Source organism: Oryx dammah, unplaced genomic scaffold (assembly GCF_014754425.2).
Source record: "Oryx dammah isolate SB20612 unplaced genomic scaffold, SCBI_Odam_1.1 HiC_scaffold_20, whole genome shotgun sequence".
Classification (NCBI taxonomy): Eukaryota; Metazoa; Chordata; class Mammalia; order Artiodactyla; family Bovidae; genus Oryx; species Oryx dammah.
Window position 1 is genome coordinate 34,634,978 of NW_024070204.1, and position 17,204 is coordinate 34,652,181.

The following is a 17,204-nucleotide window of genomic DNA, read 5'->3' on the forward strand; positions in this document are numbered from 1 at the left end:
TACATTTCTTCTAAATGCAGCTGTATTTTTATTGCAATTACTTTGTGTGCATAATATGACTTATGTGTAGTTTATAAAGATTATCATGGGTTTATATAGAAGTTAAAACATTTTCCCCATTTCTGTGGGATAATACCTTAAAAAAAAGAAGGTTTTTCTTGTTGGATTTGTTTTGCCAAGAGAGCCTGCAAGTTTCAGACTCTTACATCACTCAAGTAGTTGCTTGTGTAGTCTTTTGAGAAAAATTAAACCAAGATATCTTAAGTGATTTCCATGCAAAATTAATGCTTCCCTTGATTTCTGCCAAATGCTGCGATGCATTTATGCAGCAGATGCCAGAAAGTTTAGAACTTGTATTTGGAAAGGATTCAAAATTTTAAGATAGAAAGCATTTGTGCCTGGGGCAGTGTAATGACCCCACCTGTGTCTTTTTCTTGTCTTCTGGGTGTTTTCATTTTGTGTCCAGAAAGGCCCATGCAGATCCTTCTATTTTTAAATCTATTTTTATGAAGCACAGTTTTAATTTTACAAGACCAGATCTCACTCCAAGTTTCAAAATATGTGTTCTTCAGCATAAAATGTTTTGACAGATACCTAATGGCCTAGCACTTTAGCATCCATTTTTTCAGGCATAGATTCAGAGAATCAGAGCCATAAAACCACACTGTAATTAGTCACCATCAGATGCTATGTAAATTTATTTTTCATACATCTATATGCTAGGTTAGCTGCTTTTTTGTTCTGTTATTTTGATGACTAGCTCAAACTGTTAATAAACCACTGAAATAAATGGAACATACTTAGTTGTTGGGTTTATTAGCTTTAAGGCTTTATTTATGGTCTAAGAGGAAGAGCAGAAACAAACCAGTATTTATTAAGTGCCTACTGTATTCCAAATACTGTCCCACAGATAACGTTTACATCCCTAATCTCATTTAATCCTCACAACCCCTCATTGTTGGTATTATTATCCTAGTTTTAGAGATGAACTTTAAACAAGCCAGATAATGATAATGATACTTTATAGTATTTGTGTGGGGTCTTTCATATCGTAGTTCTAAATGATCATCCGACTTTTGGAGATGTTCAGTTATTAAAAAAAGAGAAACTGTCATAATTCATCCCCAGTGTTGAAGAGTTTAGGGTAGAAAGAAAAGGCACATCAGATATTTCTCAACTTTTTGTACATATTAACTGTGGTAAACATACTGAACAGAGACAGGTAAACAATACAGAATACATTCATGTGGGGGTGAAGGTATTATAATGCTCAGATAAAAATGATATTGGAATAATTAGATATCCATATGTTAAAAAAAGCACCGTGACTTCATCCCACATGTAAAAATAATTCAAATAGATCATAGACTACTTGTAAAACTTAAAACTGTAGAATTTCTAGGAGAAAACAGAATTTCTATGACCTTGGGTTAGGCAAAGATTTTTTAGATGTAATATTTAAAAATTGCTAAATAGGGGTTCATCAGAATTTAAAGCACTTATATTTGAAAGACTTTTCAAATGAAAAAAGCAAGCTGCAGACTTGAAAAATATTTGCCAAACATATGCCTGATAAAGAACTTATATCCAGAATATCTAAAGAACTCTCAAAAATGAAAGTATTAGAAAATAAACAACTAAATAAGAGACACTTCACTGAAGAAGAAACATGGAAGGCAAATAGTACATGGAAAGATCTTCAATATCATTAGGCATTTAGGAAATGTAAATTAAAATCACAGTACCAATGTATACCTGTTAGAATGGCTTAAAAAAAAGCTGATACTACAATTTCTGTCAAGAATATGAAGTGATTGGAACTCTTATACATTGCTGATAGGAATGCAGAATGGAACAACCACTTTGAAAAACAGTTTTGCAGTTTCTTATAAAGTTAAGCATACATTTCCCATAAGTATTTAGCCAAGAGAAGTAACGACTTATTTTTACCAAAACAAAAAAAAGCCAGAAATCCACAAAGCAATATTTGTAGTGCTTTATTTATAATCATCTCAAACTGGAAACAACCTGCTATCCTGAATTTGGCAAGTGGATAAACAAAATGTGGTATATCCATATAGTGGAATGTTATTCAGCAACAAAAAGGAATGGACTACTGATATATACGTCTTCCCTGGTGGCTCAGTGGTAAAGTATCCGCCTATGGCAGAAAGTGAAGAGGAGCTAAAAAGCCTCTTGATGAAAGTGAAAGAGGAGAGTGAAAAAGTTGGCTTAAAGCTCAACATTCAGAAAACGAAGATCATGGCATCCAGTCCCATCACTTCATGGGAAATAGATGGGGAAACAGTAGAAACAGTGTCAGACTTTATTTTGGGGGGCTCTAAAATCACTGCAGATGGTGATTGCAGCCATGAAATTAAAAGACACTTACTCCTTGGAAGAAAAGTTATGACCAACCTAGATAGTATATTCAAAAGCAGAGACATTACTTTGCCAACTAAGGTCCGTCTAGTCAAGACTATGGTTTTTCCTGTGGTCATGTATGGATGTGAGAGCTGGACTGTGAAGAAGGCTGAGCGCCGAAGAATTGATGCTTTTGAACTGTGGTGTTGGAGAAGACTCTTGAGAGTCCCTTGGACTGCAAGGAGATCCAACCAGTCCATTCTGAAGGAGATCAGCCCTGGGATTTCTTTGGAAGGAATGATGCTAAAGCTGAAGCTCCAGTACTTTGGCCACCTCATGCGAAGAGTTGACTCCTTGGAAAAGACTCTGATGCTGGGAGGGATTGGGGGCAGGAGGAGAAGGGGACAACTAAGGATGAGATGGCTGGATGACATCACGGACTCAATGGATGTGAATCTGAGTGAACTCCGGGAGATGGTGATGGACAGGGAGGCCTGGCGTGCTGCGATTCATGGGGTCGCAAAGAGTCGGACACGACTGAATGACTGAACTGAACTGAACTGAACCAATGCAGGAGACATGGGTTCGATACCTGGGTCAGGAAGATCCCCTGAAGAAGGAAATGGCAACCCACTCCACTATTCTTGCCCAGAGAATCCCTCAGACAGAGGAGTCTGGCTGGCTACAATCCATGGGGTCACAAAAGAGTTGGATACAACTTAGTGACTAAACAACAACAGCTGATATATACAACAACAACAACTTAGATACAACAACTTAGATTCTAAGTTAAGCAAGGCTGAAAAGGCTTCGTACAGTATGCATGTGTGCTAAGCACATTCAGTCGTGTCCAGCTCTTTGAGACCCCATGCACTCCAGGCTCCTCTGTCCATGGGATTCTCTGGGCAAGAATACTGGAGTAGGTTGCCATTTGCCATCTTCCAGGGGATCTTCCTGACCAAAGGATCGAACTCGTGTCTCTTAAGTCTCCTGCATTGACAGGCAGGTTCTTTACCGCTATAGTATTGGAAAAGCTTAACTATCGGGAAACAAAACCAGTTAATAGTTTCCAGTTGTTGAAGCTGGGGTTGTGAAGCATTTTCTATAGAGGCAACACAAAATAAGCTTTTGGAGTGTTGGAACTATTCATTTGTCAAAAGTCACAGTTCAGTTCAGTCACTCAGTCGTGTCCGACTCTTTGCAACGCCATGAATTGCAGCATGCCAGGCCTCCCTGTCCATCACAGTACTGCACATTTAAAAAGAAGAATTTCATTGTAAGTATGTTAGGCCCCAATAAACTTTACCTGTCTTACAGCCTAGCTATCTATCTACCCATCAGAAGTCTAGACATAGCCACTCCAGTGTTGATGTGGTATCTCTAATGTCATCAAGGACCAGGGCCTTCTTTTTGTTGCTTTAAGATGCTGCTTGAATCCAGAATCATATCCTCTCTGGCAGAGGAAGGAGTAAACAAGAGGTGAAGAAGGGTCTGCAACTCTCCTTTAGAGACTTTTTCAGAATTCTTTAATACCCTTCCATTTATATCATGTTGGTTGGTCAAAGTATAATTGCCATATTTCATCACATGTATCTGCAAGAGGCTGGAAATCGCAGACTTGGAGAAGAAAAGAGAATGGATGTTGAATTATATATCTAACAGTATGTGTCACACTGCTGATAGCTTCTAGCTGTTGCAGTGTTTTGTAACACTAAAGTTAAGTATCCTGGATCTTCCTCTGGGTTGCTTTATATCCCGAAGTTACAGAGTATCTTTCTGTTGTTCCTGTGTACTGTTCCCAAACTCTTATTTGAGCTTACATTTTGCTAATTGGTAGTTCCTAAAATTTAGTGGATGCAGTCTTATTTTAGGCACTGGGTTCAACAGCTCTGAAAACTAGGGTTTGGTAATGAATGCTACATAGTTAATTAAGTTCCCAAGAAAATCTTAGGGAGAAGACATGCATAGGTTATTTAAAAAAAACAAAACACCTTAATTTGGAATAAATCATAAATATTTGACAGCAAATGCTGGCTACTTGAAACCTATACATTTAAATGTCAATTACATTTCATTGTATATTGGTTATACCTCAATTAAAGTTGATGCCTGAAATGCTTAGATAGGCAGTGAATTTCTTACATTAATTATTGAGGACCTGGTATGTATTATATTCCTGTTGTGTTCAAGATATTTGGTAGAACCTAGACATTTGTTTGAAGAAGGCAACGGCACTCCACTCCAGTACTCTTGCCTGGAAAATCCCATGGTCAGAGGAGCCTGGCAGGCTGCCGTCTATGGGGTCGCACAGAGTTGGATACGACTGAAGCAACTTAGCAGCAGCAGCAGCAATATGTTTGGAGAAGGAAATGGCAACCCACTCCAGTATTCTTTCTTGGGAAATCCCATGGACAGAGGAGCCTGGTGGCCTACAGTCCATGGGGTCACAAAGAATTGGGCAGGACTTAGCAAGTAAATCAACAAAGAAAGACGTAAAAAGATTTAAAACAAAAAACAGAGCCTTTACTCTAAAGGAGCTCTTCTTGGAGAAGAAATAGATGTCAATATGTGTAGTTGCAACTTATGTGATTGGTGTTATAATGTGGAAATTAGAATTAGAAGGCAATGTGTGAATCTGGGTAGAATTAGTTTACATCTTTTTCAAAATTGTTGGGTATGTTCCAAGTTGTTTACTTTTCCATGTAAGTTTTAGAGTCAGCTTACTCAGTTTCTAATTCCAGGGAGACTCTGCTGGAATTTTAATTGAGATTGTATTGAATTTAAAAGTTAATTTGGGCACAAATGAAATCTGAACAGTGTTGACTCCATTAATACAGTGTATCTTCTCATTTCTGTTGATCTTGTTTCTTTCAGAAATGTTTTATGGTTTTTAGTGTACAGATACTACACATTCTTGACAGATTCCATATTTATTCTTGCTATGATAAATATTATGTCATAATTTCAGTATCCAGTTGTTTGTTGCTGTTGCTGCTGCTAAGTTGCTTCAGTCGTGTCCGACTCTGTGCGACCCCATAGACGGAAGCCCACCAGGCTCCCCCATTGTTTGTTGCTAGTCAATAGAAATAAAATTGATTTATGATTATTTATCTTGTATCCTGTGACATTGTTAAACTCGCTTATTAGTTCTAGTAGCGTTTTTGTAGATCCTTCAGATTAACTATATAGATGATCATGTGGTTTCTTAATAAAGACAGTTTTATTTCTTATTTCCAGTCTGTAAGCCTTTAATTTCTTTCATCTACCTTTTTGCACTGGCAGGAAACTCTAGGACAAAAAAATGGTGAGGGTTTGAGATCACTGCTTTGTTCACCAGCACGAGGAAAGCATTCAGCCTTTCCCCATTAAATATATTACCAATGAAAGTGAAAGTAAAAGTGTTAGTTGCGAAGTCCTGTCTGTTTCTTGCAACCCCATGGACTGGAGCCCACCAGGCTCCTCTGTCCATGGAATTCTCCAGGCAAGGATACTGGAGTGGGTAGCTATTCCCTTCTCTGGGGGATCTTCCTAACCCAGGGATCAAACCCGGGTCTCCTGCATTGCAGGCAGATTCTTTATCACCTGAGCTACCAGGGAAGCATATCACCTATTAGTTTTTCATAAATGTCTTCTCTCAGGTTGAACAAGTTCCATTCTATTTATAGATTACTGAGAGGTTTTTTCCTTTTGTTTTATCACTAGTGGATGTTGAATTTTTATGGCAAAACCACTACAATATTGTAAAGTAATTAGCCTCCAATTAAATACATTAAAAAATAAATAAATAAATAAAAAGGAAAAGGAAAAAAAACCTATTTTACATCAGTTGAGATGATCTGATATCTTTTCTTAGTCTTTTGACATGTGTATTATATGGTTTAATTTTCAGTCCTTTCCATCTTCCTTTTCATTCCTGGGTTAAATAACAGTTAATCATGACGTGGTATCAGTTTTGTACACTGCTATTTTGTTCAGGATTTTTGTGTCTGTGTTCACTAGGGATCTGTAGTTTTCTAGTAGTGACTTTGGTTTTGGCATCAGGGCCTTATAGAGTGAGTTGAGAAGTGTTCCCTTTTCTGTTTTCTGGAAGAGTTTGGCTTCCTTCTTCCCTCCCTCCCTCTCTCCCTTCCTTCCTCTTTGGCTCAATATCAGATTTTTTTTTTCAGTTTTGAGATATAATTGATATGAAACATTGTATAAGTCTGAGGGGTACAGCGTGATGATTTGACTTACATGCATCATGAAATGATTACTACAGTAAGTTTAGTGAATATTCATCATCTCATGTAGATGCAAAATTAAAGAAATAGAAGATACTTTTTTTCCTTATGACTCTCTTAACAACCACAGTTTTAACTGTATATATCATCTTGTACACTGCCTCGCTAGGACTTAGTTTATCTCATAACTGAAAGTTTATACCTTTTGACTGCCTTCATCCACTTTCTCCACCCGCTCCTCCCCACTCTTTGCCACCTCTGGTAACCGTAAATCTGTTCTAGCTCTATTAGTTTGTTTATTTTTTAAGTATAATTTGCTACAACATTATGTTAGTTCCTGTTACACAATGTAGTGATTTAATATTTCTATATATTTCAAAATGATCATCAGGATAAGTCTAGTTAACATCTGTCACCATACAATGATATTGTCTAATTATTGACTGTATTACCTAGACTGCACATTTCATACTCATGATTCATTTATTTTGCAACTGGAAGTGTGTATCTTTGAAAATTTTTTTAGATTTATTTTATTGAAGTATAGTTGATTTACAGTGTTAATTTCTGCTGTACAGCAACATGATTCAGTTTTACACATATATACATACTTACTTTTCCATTATAGTGTATCATAGGATGTTGAATATAGTTCCCCGTGCTATACAGTAGGACCTTGTTGTTTATCTGTTCTCTATATAATAGTCTGCATATGCTCATCCATCACCCCCCTCCACCCCCAGACCCTCTTGACAACCACAAGTCTGTTCACTGTGTCTGTGAGTCTCTTTCTGTTTCATAGGTAAGTTCATCTGTGTCATATTTTAGATTCCACATAAATGATAGCATATGGTATGTTTCTTTCTCTTTCTAACTTAGGAAGTTTGTATCTCTTAATCTCCCTCACCTGTTTGTCTACCTACCCCCACTGCCTCCCCTCTGGCAAACACCCATTTCTTCTCTCTATTATGACTCTGTTTCTGTTTTGTTGCGTTTGTTCATTTGTTTTGTTTTTTAAGTTCCACATGTAAGTGAAATCATACAGTGTTTGTCTTTCTCTAACTTATTTCACTTAGTATAATGTCCTCTAGGTCCATTCATGCTGTTGCAAATGGCAAGATTTCATTTTTTTTTTTCACGGCTGAGTAATGTTCCCGTTGTATGTATGTATGTGTGTGTGTGTGTGTAATGTTCCACTGTATGTATGTATGTTTATGTGTGTATACACATGTCTTCTTTATCCATTCATCTGTTGATGGGCACTTGGGTTGTTTCCATATCTTGTCAGTTGTAGATAATTCTGCAGTGAACATTGTTGTTGTTCAGTCACCCAGTTGTGTCCAATTCTTTGTGACCCATGGACTGCAGCACACAAGGCCTCCCTGTCCCTAACCATCTCCCGAAGTTTGCCCAAGTTCATGTCCATTGTATCGGTGATGCCATCCAGCCATCTCATCCTCTAACACCCTCTTCTCTTTCTGCTCTCAATCTTTCCCAGCGTCAGGGACTTCCCAGTGAGTTGGCTGTTTGCATCAGATGAACAAAATACTATAGCTTCAGCTTTAGCATCAGTCCTTCCAAGGAATATTCAGGGTTGATTTCCCTTGAGATTGACTGGCTTGATCTCTTTGCTGTCCAGGGAACTTTCAGGAGTCTTCTCCAGCACCACAGTTGGGAGGCATCAGTTCTTCGGTGCTCTGCCTGCTTTACAGTTCAGCTCTCACAACCATACGTGGCCAATGGGAACATAAGAGTGCATATATCTTTTCAAGTTAGTGTTTTCTTTTTCTTCAGATAAATACCCAGGAGTGGAATTGATGGATTCTATGGTAGTTCTGTTTTTAATTTTTTGGGGAATCTCCGTACTGTTTTCCACAGTGGCTGTACCGGTTTACATTCCCACCAACACTGCAAAAGAATTCCTTTTTCTCTACATCCTTGCCAACACTTGTTGTTATTAGTATTTTTTTTAATGTTCAGTTATTTTTGGCTGTGCTGGGTCTTCATCTCATTGTTGTGTGGGCTTTCTCTAGTTGCAGCAAGTTGGGGCTGTTCTCTAGTTGTGGTGTGCAGCTTCCTGTTGCAGTGGCTTTTCCTGCTGTGGAACGCAGGCTGTAGGGCTTGTGGGCTCCGTAGTTGCTGCTCCCAGACTGTAGCACACGGGCTCAGTGGTCGTGGCACACAGGCTTAGTTGTGCTGTGTCATGTGGGATCTTCCGGGATCAGGGATTGAACCTGCGTCTCCTGCACTGGCAGACAGCTTCTTTACCACGGAGCCGCCAGGGAAGCCCTTGATGTCTTTTTGGTAATAGCCCTTCTGACAGGTGTGAGGTAATATCTTATTGTGGTTTTGATTTGCATTTCCCTGATGTTGAGCATCTCTTCATTTCTCTGTTGGACGTCTATATGTTTTCTTTGGAAACATGTCTATTCATATCTTCTTCCCGTTTTTTAATCAGGTTGGTTGTTTTTTCAGGATTGAGTTGCATGAGTTCTTTGTGTATTTTGAATATTAATCCCTTATCAGATACATCTTTGCAAAAATTTTTTCCTATTCAGGAGGTGGCCTTTTCTTTCTTAAGATGTTAATTTATTTGTTAAATGTTCGATAGAATTCAACAGTGAAGTCATTCTTAGTGCAGAGATTTTCAGCTATGTACTTAGTTTTTTTAATCATATAGGAATATTCTAGATATTATTTCTTATTGAGTGAACTTTTCTGGTTTGTCTTTTAAGGAAATTTGTCCATTTGATCTAAATTATTGAATTTATTTATGTAATTCATTCATAAAATTTCCCTATTATTTTTTGAATGTTGATAAGTTTTACAGTTATATCTTTTCTTTCATTCAAGATACTGGTGTTTGAGGTTGTCTCCAATTTCTGCTTTTTAATCATTCCACCTAGAAATTCTTTAATTTTATTGATCTTCTCAAATAACCAGCTTTTGGTTTCTCTACTGATTTGTGATTTTCTGTTTTATTCATTTGTATTCTCATTTCCTCCCTTCTGCTAGTTTTAGTTTTAATATTCTCTCCTTTTTCTAGTTTGGATTTTAGGTCATTGATTTGAGGCACGTCATTTTTTCTTTTCCTCTGTGCTCAATCTTAGTCAAATACCATGAATTTCGATATGTTGTATTTTCATGTTTTTTGAAGTCAGAGTATTATCTAATATTCCTTATGAAATTTTGACTCATGGATGATTTAGAATTGTATTTATTAATTTCTGAATGTTTTGGAAGAGATATATTTCCAAATACAGTTCTGTATTGATCATTTATTCAGTTTCATTTTTTGGACAGTGTATATACTTTTATGATTTCTTTCATTTTAGTGTATTTAGATTTGTTTTAATGGCTCAGAATGTGGTCTATTTTAGTGAATGTTCAGTGTGTAAAAGAATACACGTTCAGTTGTTGGGTGAAGTGTTATGTAAATGTTAATTAGCTCAACTTGTCTGGTAGACTTTCTGAGGTCTTCTGTAGTCTTACTGATGTTTTCTTTTTGAGGTGGGGGGAGGTCTACTTGTTCTATTAGTCACAGAGAGGAGTGTTGAGGTGTACAGCTGTTAAGTATGAATTTGGTATTTCTTTTATTTCTATTAAGTTTGCTTTCACATTTTGAAGCTCTGTTATTAGGGAGATATGCATTTAGGATTCTTATATCTTCTTAATATTTCATATTCTTATATCTTCCTAATATTTTATTTCTTCTTGATCTTTTGCCTCTTTCTCATAATGAAAATTTCCTCTTTGTCTCTAGTTTTATTCATTGTTTTCAAGTCCATTTTGACATTAATATACTCATTCTAGCTTTCTTTTGATTATGTTATGGCACATCTTTTTTCCATCCTTTTACTGTTAAATGATTAATGCTGCTGCTGCTAAGTCACTTCAGTCAAGTCCGGCTGCATGACCCCATAGACGGCAGCCCACCAGGCTCTCCCGTCCCTGGGATTCTCCAGGCAAGAACACTGGAGTGGGTTGCCATGTCCTTCTCCAATGCATGAAAGTGAAAAGTGAAAGTGAAGTCACTCAGTCGTGTCCGACTCTTAGCAACCCCGTGGACTGCAGCCTACCAGGCTCCTCCATCCATTGGATTTTCCAGGCAAGAGTACTGGAGTGGGTTGCCATTGCCTTCTCCAACATGGTTAATAAGGCTTTACATTTAAAGATTTTTTTTGTGTTTTTTATATATAAACACACATTTTTATATATTTCTATATATAAAAATATAGATTCTGCTGAATTTTTATTTTATCTAATCCAATCTGACAGTCTTTTCCTTTTAATTAGAGTTTTTATGCCATTTCCAATTAATGTGATGGAATTTCCAGTTATTGATGAGGTTGGATTTAAACCTACCAAGTTGTATTTGTTTTATATTTATATTTATCCCATTGTTCTTTTAAATTATCTTTTACTGTTTTGGCCAGGGAAGTCCCACATCATTCTTTTTTGCTGACCTTTTTTTTTTTTTAAGTATATTTTTGGGTGTGTGTTATATAACAGTATATTACCACATGTAATTTAGAAATTAACCTGAATATGTAGTGGGTATGTAATGTTCAGCAGTTCTACTGATCAGAGTGTATAGTCAGTTGTTTGGAAACTACTGCTTTAGGGGGTCAGAACTAAGAACTCTGACATTTGAAGTAGAATTTACCACTTGTGATTTGATTTCATGACAGCACAATTTGGATGGTTGACTTTATTGCAGTGGGAAACCTCATTTACATACTGCACATTTTATTTTAAAAATGTAAAAAACATTAATTAGATTTATATGCTTAAAAGATCAAGCAGTCTTTGTGAACTCTTTTGTATTTTAAAATCCTTTCTTTTTTATAAATGAGAATCTCCCTTTTTTTCTTTTTTTAAGGACTGTGAGGACCTGGGAAGTTGAAAATCCAAAGAAGCAAAAAAGTGTGTTTAAACCACGGACAATGCAGGGTAAAAAAGTAATTCCTACCACGTGCATGTATAGTAGAGATGGAAACCTCATAGCAGCTGCTTGCCAGAATGGGAGCATACAGATCTGGGACCGAAATTTGACAGTAAGTCAAGGATATTTAAGTCCTCTTTTCTGAGAAGAAAGCCACCTTAGAAAGACAAACATCATGTTAAAATATTATGAAGGTCAATTTCCTGAGTTTAGCCCTAATTTAAACTTCAGTGTTAGTTGATAAAACATTGGGCCTCTGCAGTAAACAGCATTTTAGCAAACATTCCAACTCAGTATTTTCCAATGTGTATTAGATTTTGTTTTTGACATAAACTCAATCTTTTGGTATAAAATGTAAAAAATATAGTATAGTTTATTTTATGACATTTCAATATACTTGGATTTGAAAGTGAAGAATTTGACAGTGATGTAAAACAAGATTAAGCAGAGAACTAGAAATACCCTTTAAAAGAGGTGAGAAAACCATGAAATAACTAGGGTGATCCATAAGTTGTTGTGCAGTTACTTCTGTAGTAATTTAAATAATAGTTTGACATTCCATGACATTCCATTTGAATAAGTTTCAGATTTTTTTTTCAGTTTTAAGTCATTATTAGAATAAAATAAAATTTGGAATTGAAAGGGATCATAGAATTCTATAACCACAGAAAGAATGAATAAAATAATGAATAGTCTGGCTAATTCTGTGTATTACCAACAAGCTTTAAAAAGGGCTTTGTTGCATGTATAGATGGTAAAACAAGAAGTTTTAAGTGGAGTTATTCTAGATTACCAGTGTTAAAATGAAAATCTACACTAATGTTACAGTAAAAGTTGATTATCTTATTTTAATAAAAGGTACTGGTAAAATTATTAATTCAATAAATATTTATTATCTGTACTATATTCAGGCACTATTCTGAAGACTGGAACTACTGTAGATGATTCAAAATTCCTGCCTTCATAGAGTTTACATTCTTTTTATTTTTAACAATTATAAAAATAATATTCTTTCAAATAAAATTGCCCATCAAACACTTTCATTTTGAAAGGGACTCCAGGAAACAGTTGTCTTTTCAGGCAGATGGAGTTAAAGTCAGTTTTTTGGGAATAGGTAAAAAGTAATGATAGAGAAAAAAGAATCCATGTTGATAATGCTGGAAACATCTTTGGCATTTTCTGTTTGTCAGATCTTTTTATTTCTGTTTTCATCTCCACTATAAACCCCATAAAGCTTTATAACAGCTCAGAGATTTTAAAAATCCTTTGAATTGTAAACCGAGTTTTAACTAAGCAATAAATTTTTTAGTAACTGGCTTTCATCGTCTCTGAGTGCTGTTGATTTAACATAGAAAATTTAAAAGTTTTCTTGACTAGCTTTAATAGTGATGTGTTTAGTGTGTCTGTATGTATATATGCATACATCCACATATATGTGTGTATATACATATATACATGCTTTTCATGGGCTTCTCTGGTGGCTCAGACATTAAAGAATCTGCCTGCAATGCGGGAGACCTGGGTTCGATCCTGGGGTTGGGAAGATCGTCTGGAAGAGGGCATGGCAACCCGCTTCAGTATTCTTGCCTGGAGAATCTCCATGGACAGAGGAGCCTGGCGAGCTATAGTCCGTGGGGTCGCAAAGAGTCAGACACAACTGAGCGACTAAGCACAGTACATGCCTTTTTTTTTAGAAACCATAGTTTCTAAGTTGAATATAGTTTTTAAAGGTTAGCCTTGCATATCTCTTAAACTAATTAGTATATCTCATGTTTCCTATTTTGTAGAAAAGAAAACCTTTTAAGCCATTGTTCTAATCAGAATCTTTGATTCTGTTTAGTTAAAATTTAATAATACATTGAATATAGAGCTTATTTTACCACATCATATTCATTACATTTCTTCATATTCTTAAATTTGCATGTGTATGTGTCACCTGAAGAAAAATCAAATTAAGAGGAAAAACAACTTGTTAGGAAACCCAGTTCATTTAAAAATAGATTTTAAAAATTCTTAAAAAAAAAATAGATTTTAAAAATTCTTAACTATTACTTCAGCAATAATAAATCATGTAGAGGGAAACACTAAAGCTGAGGTAAGAAAAGCTAATAACAGTAATTTTTCCTACACAGTAGCCAAAGAATTACATGGCAAATAATGTTTCATCCATATGTTTTGTGACGAGTAAAGCTATCATAATTGCCGTATTTTATCATGGAATTCTCATTAGACCAACTTGAACTTCAGCAAATTAAATGAAATGTATCTCTTTTCTTGGAAGTAAAGTGTCTGTCAGTGATAAATTTCTGCGTTCCCAAGGCCTACCTTTATTCTAGAAATTTGCTGGCTATACTTAGATTTGACTATTGCAATTTAAAAATAATTAAAATAAGATAAAATTTCAGTTCCTCAGCCATACTAGCCACTCATTGGACAGCACAGATAGAGAACATTCTCATCATTGCAGAAAGTTCTGTTGGACATTGTTGCTCAAGAGGAGTGTTTGTTTGCCCAGCATTGCTCTCAAGTCATTTGATGTTGAGTTGTTTTTAAATTGAGAGGAAGGCCTCTTCAGAGGAGCCTCTCCTGGTCTGTGCTGCCTCCCCAATTCCTCACTCTCCTTACCAGCTTGCATGTGAGCAGCAGCAAGGAGGCCAGTGTTTGGTTGGCAGGAAGTGGGGGAAGTGCAGAGTATGGGGAGATGGTGTTGGAGAGAGAGGTAACAGCATGCCGCCAGACTCAGGACCCCTGCATATGCTGAACCTCCAGCCTCCACATTCTTCTCTTAGGTGTTCACATGACTTTCACCCTTCACCTCTGGCAGCACTTTGCTCAAATGCGGTCTTTTCAGCAAGGCCTTCCCTTTCTCCACACTGTATACAGTTGCAGCCTTTACCCCACCAGTGGCACTGTCTCTCCCTCTTATTTCCTTCCATAGTGCTGCTCATCACCTGACATACTATACTAGATATTTTACTTGTTTATTGACATTGTCAGTTTACTTCTAAGAAGTCATTAAAAATAGTAGCATAAAAAACTATCTATGTCATATGAAAACATAGTAAGTCAGAGATACGAGACAGAGAATGGGAGCTATTGAGGTCCACAAATACATAATTTTTGTTGTATCTTTAATGATGTAGAAACACATAATCTGTATTAATATAGATGGATTTTAAAACGATGTTTCATGTCTCCCTCAAGTATAATTTCTGGCATTTAAAATATTCCAGCTTGGATAGTCTTATGAATACCCAGTGATGACTTCCATTCACATAAAAAAACCTACTGAACTCTTGGGACATATTTTGCTGGAAGCAGTGGTAGTGCTCTTTAGTAGCTACCAAGAATTGACAATATGCCAAATTCTTTACCAAAAGAACATGGTGTGCTTCCTTGTATTGCAGTCATTATTTGTAGACTAAGATTGTGGTAGGAAAATGAGGACCCATTATATTCATGGAGTTTTGCCTTCCCTAGAACAGGTGACAGGAGGGAATAATATTTGAAGTTTGATTTGGCAATAGGGTACTACCAGAAACTTGACCCACTCTCCATCTGACTACCTCCTACTGCTCCTTTGGCCTGCAACCCCAGTCCGGATTCTGGGGCTGTCCCTTTTAGAAACATGACCACACACTACAACCCCTTACCAGGAAAGCCTCAAGCCTGTGAGACACTGCAGAGACATTTCTCCAGCTTGGTGCTTGGTCAGTGCCCACACTCTCTCAGTCATGCTAGAGAAAGTTGGTTTGGTTCAGAGAAAGCTGGGGCAAGGACTAGTGATCACACTGGGAGATAAGCTTCTGAGCAAATAAGCCCCTGGTGAATAAGAGAACAGGTGTGAAGGAGAAAGAATATGAAAAATAAAGTCACAGTAGTGGCTTGAGTCCAGTGTTCCACAAATCTCTGAATGTCTCCAATCACCTTCAGGGCTTCCCAGGTGGCTCAGTGGACAAAGACTATGCTGGCAGTGCAGGAGACGTGGGTTCGATCCCTGGGTCAGGAAAATCCCCTGGAGGGGTCATGGCAACACACTTCAGTATTCTTGCTGGGAAAATCCCTTGGACAGAGGAGCTGGCAAGCTGCAGTCTCTGGGGTCACAAACAGTTGGACACGACTGAAGTGACTGAGCGTGCAAACGTGCAGTCACCTTCAGTTGCCCAAGTGACGATTAGGCTGATTCTTGGCCTTTCACACCTTCCCTCTATTAATATGTTATATATACATACACACACAGAGTAAAACATTTTGTTTTTATAATAGAGAATTTATAATTTCTTTTTTTTTTTAATTTGGTGAAGACTCCACCTGCAGTGCGGGAGACCTGGGTTCAATCCCTGGGTTGGGAAGATCCTCTGGAGAAAGGGACGACTACCTACTCCAGTATTCTGGCCTGGAGAATTCCATGGACTACAGTCCATGGGGTCGCAAAGAGTTGGACACAATTGCGCGACTTTCACTTTCACTTTTTAAATTTGAGAGTATAACATGGACAACCTTGTAATAATAAATATGGTTCTAATTGGATTTTTCAAAATTTCTTTATTAAAGGAAAGCATAATTTTACAAAAATGAAATATATACTTTTCAAAAAATTGTTATTACTATTATGATTAGTTGTATCTCTACTCTCATTAGCCTCTTTCTACCCATTATGCTTGTCAGTTGGGCTTCCCTGGCTTATAAATTACCTACAGTGTATCCTTCTGTAGTTTTCTCCATAGCTCTATTTCTGTTGGTTTGTCTAGCTAGATGTGGCTCTGTAAAAAATATAAAATCATGTTAAAAATTCAAATATAGATTTTTGTCTTTTCATTAGGCCTAATAGTTGGAGTTTAGAAAATATGCATGGATAACTAAAAGTCTACTGTGTAGTTCTGTAGCATATTTTGTAAATGACACCCGAGACATACAATTACTCTGCACATTGCCTGGGACTTTCTATCCATCAGTCCTGAGTTTCCTAAGCTCTCTACACCCTCATTTTCCTTATTCATGAAATGAGGGCATGATCCCCACCTTGTCCAGTTATTTTGAGGATTATATTAGGTATACATTTAAAGCATCCAGAATAGGGCTTGTACATAACAGGTTTTAATAACTGTTTGTCTTATTCTTTCTTTTTTAGCTCCTAGGGGAGTTGCAGTTTTTGTAGAATGGTGTAGTTAGATTTCAGAGTGCAGTTTAACAATGTCTAGAAAGTGTCATGAATTTGAGCATAGCAGATGCTTTGGTGGTGAAAAGTATGGTTTAGGAAGATAAGAATATAGATCCCTGCTAGAACCAGTCATTCAATGTATGGAAATAAAATCACCATCAATAAACAAAAACTTTATGTATCCATTGATTAGTGTGCTTTGGTAGTTATGAATTATAATTATTTTTAAAATAAACATTCAAGAGAAAGCATATGACTTACAACTTATTTCATAGTGTTTTTAACATGCATATTTTTCAAACCTCACTTTTCAAAAAATGTGTCATTGATTCAAAACACAAACCATCAATACTGTGTGAAATTACTTGCAAGCCCTAAAGTTAAGCTGTAATTGTCAATTATTTTAATGGAAGCCTTAAAGTTTTACTAATAATGCTCTTATAAAATGTCACATATTTGGATGAGCAGTATTAATAAAAATGAGAATATGCTAGTTTTGAAAAAGTTAGGTTAA

At 36.5% G+C, this 17,204-nt stretch overlaps 1 protein-coding gene across 3 annotated transcripts in view; it reads left to right on the top strand.

Annotated features, from left to right (window-relative positions):
• Positions 1-17,204, top strand: part of WDR70 (WD repeat domain 70) — a 273,577-nt gene that overhangs the window by 160,358 nt on the left and 96,015 nt on the right. For all 3 annotated transcript variants that reach the window (XM_040262355.1, XM_040262354.1, XM_040262356.1), the window contains one exon: positions 11,467-11,641. In XM_040262355.1, the coding sequence (XP_040118289.1) occupies positions 11,467-11,641 (175 nt within the window). The remainder of the gene's footprint in view (positions 1-11,466; positions 11,642-17,204) is intronic.